Source organism: Apium graveolens, chromosome 3 (assembly GCF_009905375.1).
Source record: "Apium graveolens cultivar Ventura chromosome 3, ASM990537v1, whole genome shotgun sequence".
Taxonomy (NCBI): domain Eukaryota; kingdom Viridiplantae; phylum Streptophyta; class Magnoliopsida; order Apiales; family Apiaceae; genus Apium; species Apium graveolens.
In genome coordinates this window covers 42,040,776-42,045,220 of record NC_133649.1, presented here as the reverse complement: position 1 = coordinate 42,045,220, position 4,445 = coordinate 42,040,776, and the positions used below count along the sequence as shown (strand labels likewise).

The following is a 4,445-nucleotide window of genomic DNA, read 5'->3' as shown; positions in this document are numbered from 1 at the left end:
CCATCATTCCAAAAGATGGAACTTATGGATGTATCTTGTCATTAACAGCTTCTATTTAAAAACCTGAGATTTTGAAATTGTTTCCCATGTTGCATTTTAACAGGTGAGGCAGATGATGTTGAGCATTATGCCAAAATTTTCAAGGTTATTACAGATCATACGTTACAGTTCGGGGAACTGGTATGTTTGTACTTTGTTCTTGTTTTATAAGGAGTCAATCACTAAAATGAGTTCTTGCAGTAATTGATAATCTTACTATGCAGGAAGTACCACATGTGTTTTACTGTCTTCATGGTACAAAACTTGCCAATAGCTTAAAGATTTTTCTCGGTGGTGGGATGAGTGCAAAATTTAAATTCTGTTTTGCGGAGAAGAAGATTTATGGGATGAATCAGTTTTTACGAAAGTATGTTGTATGTGAGGGTTATATTATGTTTTATAAATATTACGGTAATTCAGACTTCCAGATTTCTGTTTATGATACGGCATGCGTGAATCACCTTCGTCATTGTTGTGGAACATACTGCTTTGAAGATTTCATGTTTCCTTCATGTTCTGAAGAAGTAATTGAGATTGATGATAGTTTCGATGTAAAATCATAAGCACTTACTATTTTCTCCGTATGATACCAAAAACATAAGAATGGTTTATGCGTTTGTGTCATAGTACTTTTCGTCATAAAAGTCTTTTTGTGTTTCATATTTAAACCTGTTTACATTTGGTCATAAATTTTTACATTTGTGAGTATTTTGATGATGAATTGGGAATTATATGTTGGTTGTCAAAGACTCACTCACAGAGAACTGTTTATGATGAGAGTTATGGAGACTTGCAGTTACCAAAGTTTTAGGTAACTGACTTGCAGTTAATTAACTGCACATTATAGAACAGGAAGTTATCAAAGTTTGATGCTTATATAAGGGAAAGGTACATGGCCTCACACATACAATCACATTAACACAAACACCATCTCTTACACCTTCTCTTATATAGCGTGAAAAATGACTTCACGCAGTGTAAAGAGGAAACGATGGTCAGGGATTAAAAATTTGGCAATGGAGGAGTTGAACCAATTGGCTGTCACTTGCGCAGATTTCAACACTGATCTGGAAGATTCAAATATTTTCTTCACAGAGTTGTATGCATCCATGGAAAGCAGGCAATCTGATTTGTTTGCTTGTTCGGTTGGCCTCCAGGAACAGTTAAAGTATTCTTTACATGTCTGTTTATTTTCATGTCTTACCAATTTCTGGACGTTTGCTTCATAATTTTATCTATATCCTTTACAGTAATATAGAAGATATTTTGCAGAATGGATCAAGGAAAACACGTGGAGAATCATCCCAAAGCAGTGACGAAATTCCACCATCTTATATGGGAAATGCACTCAGATTCCTAGGTGATACGTCCACCTCCCTACGTGGTCATGAGACAACCTTGAAACTAAATGCTGCAGAGATGGTGAATGGCTTTCGAAATTTTGGCGATGGGTGGAAGGAGCATCTTGCTAATTTGAATGGCCCGGCTGGTCAGTTGATTGAAGCAATTGGTAGAATTCGCATATTAGTGGATGATTATGGTCACAATATATGATTCATATTCCAGTGTATTATTAGAAGAATGTTAGTGTGTTAATGTTTAATCAACGTTACTATAAATTAGTGACAAAATTATTCTGCAGAAAGTGTTTGTAAGATTATTGGATCAAAGTGAACATTGTTGTTATCTATATTCAAATTGCAACATTGTCTTCCAATCAACATGGAAAAGAGTATCATTTATTTTGTATGTTATTCCCATTTGTAATAGCAACATTTAAAATTATATTCACATGTCATAAGTAAACATTGATTTCGGCAATGACATATAACAAATGATTAGATGAGTAAAACATTCATATGAGTCTACATTAAAATTTATTCCAATTCATAAGAGAAAGTTTGGCTGAATACTAAAATCTCAAAACAATCATCTTTTAGATGACAAAAAATCAAATGTAATGCAAAATAGCAGACATTCCAGAACACAATCTGGCTAAATCTTATTATGAATAAATTGATTGCAAATGTGTAGGGAAGACTTCACGCCAAAAGTAGTTTATTTAGATTGCTCCACCAAGTATGCTGTAGACACAATAGTACACAACATGTTTATTAGAGTTTATACAATTCAATCATGTTTATATCTCTCCCAGTACTAAAAATTTACATTACCCAAAAAGTGTTTATACCTTTGCCTCAACACCTCAACAGCCGGATGATTAATATTGAAATAAATCTGTGAACATGATGAACTTCTTATCTGTAGTGAACCTATTAGAAGCAATTTACCAATAAGAGTTAGTTTTCACCATGAAAAACAATTATAGTTTCTAGTAAAGATATGTAGATTGACAGTAAATGGAACCATTATGGATTAGTGGCCTCATTGTTGTCAATAGGGGTGTACACGGATCGGGTTGGGCGGGTTGGGAGAATTTAGCAACCCAACCCAATTAGTTCGGGTTTTCAAAATTTCAACCCAACCCAAACCGTTTAAATTTATAACCCAAACCAATTTGTATACTTCGGTTTGGTTCGGTTTGGATCGGTTCGATCGGTTTATTAAATATACAAAATTAATATAAAAAATTATAATAAAATATAAGGTTTCAAAGTTTAAAACACTTGAAAATAGTTCAAAACAATATTACAATCCTCTATATTGAATAATCTTAAGCATCTAATTTTCGACATCAAAAGTACTAATAATATTGCTTACGCTTTAAATATTGGAATGAATCATTAATGCAAAAAAATATAACACTAATCAAACATCTATTGTTGTTACGAAATGAACTATGAACACGGAGGTTATAAGTTAAATTTAGAGTTAGAAATATATGGATCTATGTAAATAGCCTAACCATAATTTTGGATTAACTTATTAGCATGTACATATATATTTGAATCGGGTTGGGTTGGATTGGTTTAAAATTTTCGAAAACCATATCCAACCCAATTAAATCGGGTTGACATTTTTTCAACCCAACTATATATCGGGTTAAAAAAAATCGGTTTGGTTCGGCCGAAATAGGGTCGGTTCGGTTTGGATTGGTCGGGTTGGCCAAACCGTGTACACCCCTAGTTGTCAAGATCACTATTGGAATATACACAATATTTCCTTCTAGCGCCGTTGCTACATCATCAGTAAATTGATCCCAAGCACAAATCTGAACCATGTTGCTGATATGGAAACAAAGATAGACAATCATATTGGCATTGGAAAACACTGATCGAAACTATATTTATTGGGAAAGCATGGTCTTACCTGCCATCAAATAACTCAAAACGAAGAAACTTTTTCTCACCAAACCGTGTATAAACTTGCTTTATTGGTTCAATATTTTGAGCCATGCCAACAATATCTATGCAATGTCATCTAATTAGAATTTGTAAAGGATCATTTTAAATAAAAACAATTATGTGATAAGATACAGAAATACCTATAGCATGTACAAGGACCTCATGTTCAGAAAGTGACATTGCAAGTTCAGAAATCTTAGGAATAGTCTTAAGCTCAAACTTGTGCCTTGGAATGGTATTTATTTCAAAAGGAACAGGATGGACAATGGTATCATGTGCGAAAACAATAATCTTATCAGAAGATACATGTCTCAAAAGTCCTGCAGGCTCCATTACTATAAAGTTGTGAATATCATATGCATTTCCTTCAAGTATGATATTGCTAACATCATGCCAAATCACACGATTCACAAATGTAAAGACGTGACAATCCTGCATAACATTGGCTAATTAAAAAACTCTTCTATATAAACATTGATCATATACTACTACTTTATAAACTGAACGACATTACCTCAGAATCAATCAAAATTAGATTAACACCTCGGAATTGTTGACTGCCAGAAAATGAAGGCCACATCCGAGTAATACGTACACGAACCCTCCAATCAGTCCTAGTGCTATCAACTGATGCAAGATTATTTTCCATGCCGGCCATGACAAAGATGAACAACAACCAAATGATTATTAAAAGGCTACACAATTTAAACACTCATAGAACATATGTTAACCATATATGTAGAAGGATTACTATGTCAACCATGGATTTAGGTACATGATTGATGTTAATCCAGTTGGCGTAATCTTTACATATGAGTTTGTTAGGATTTGGATTCTGCATAAGTAATCCAATATTCTGAAAATAATTATAATAACTTCACATGGTATAACAATGTCTACGACCTTTAAATTAGAATAAATCTCCTAGTACAATATTTTCGGTAGTGATTCTTCCTAAACATCTATTGCAACAATTAAAAGCTTAACAGGAACGGGATTTAAGACAAAATATGATAAATATTTTACTTTTAATTCTACTTAGATTTTGTGATTCGTCAATTTGATGTTACCATTTTTTAAGTTAAAATACCAAAAGTAGAA

At 33.1% G+C, this 4,445-nt stretch overlaps 1 protein-coding gene across 1 annotated transcript; it reads right to left on the bottom strand.

Moving 5' to 3' along the window:
• Positions 1-2,101: 2,101 nt before the first annotated feature.
• Positions 2,102-4,002, bottom strand: LOC141714167 (uncharacterized). The gene is made up of 6 exons (XM_074517701.1): positions 3,859-4,002; positions 3,485-3,776; positions 3,310-3,406; positions 3,112-3,224; positions 2,231-2,312; positions 2,102-2,123 (listed from the first exon to the last, which is right to left on the bottom strand). Exons 1-6 carry the CDS (start codon positions 4,000-4,002, stop codon positions 2,102-2,104), a joined length of 750 nt encoding a protein of 249 aa, XP_074373802.1.
• Between the last annotated feature and the right edge of the window lie 443 nt (positions 4,003-4,445).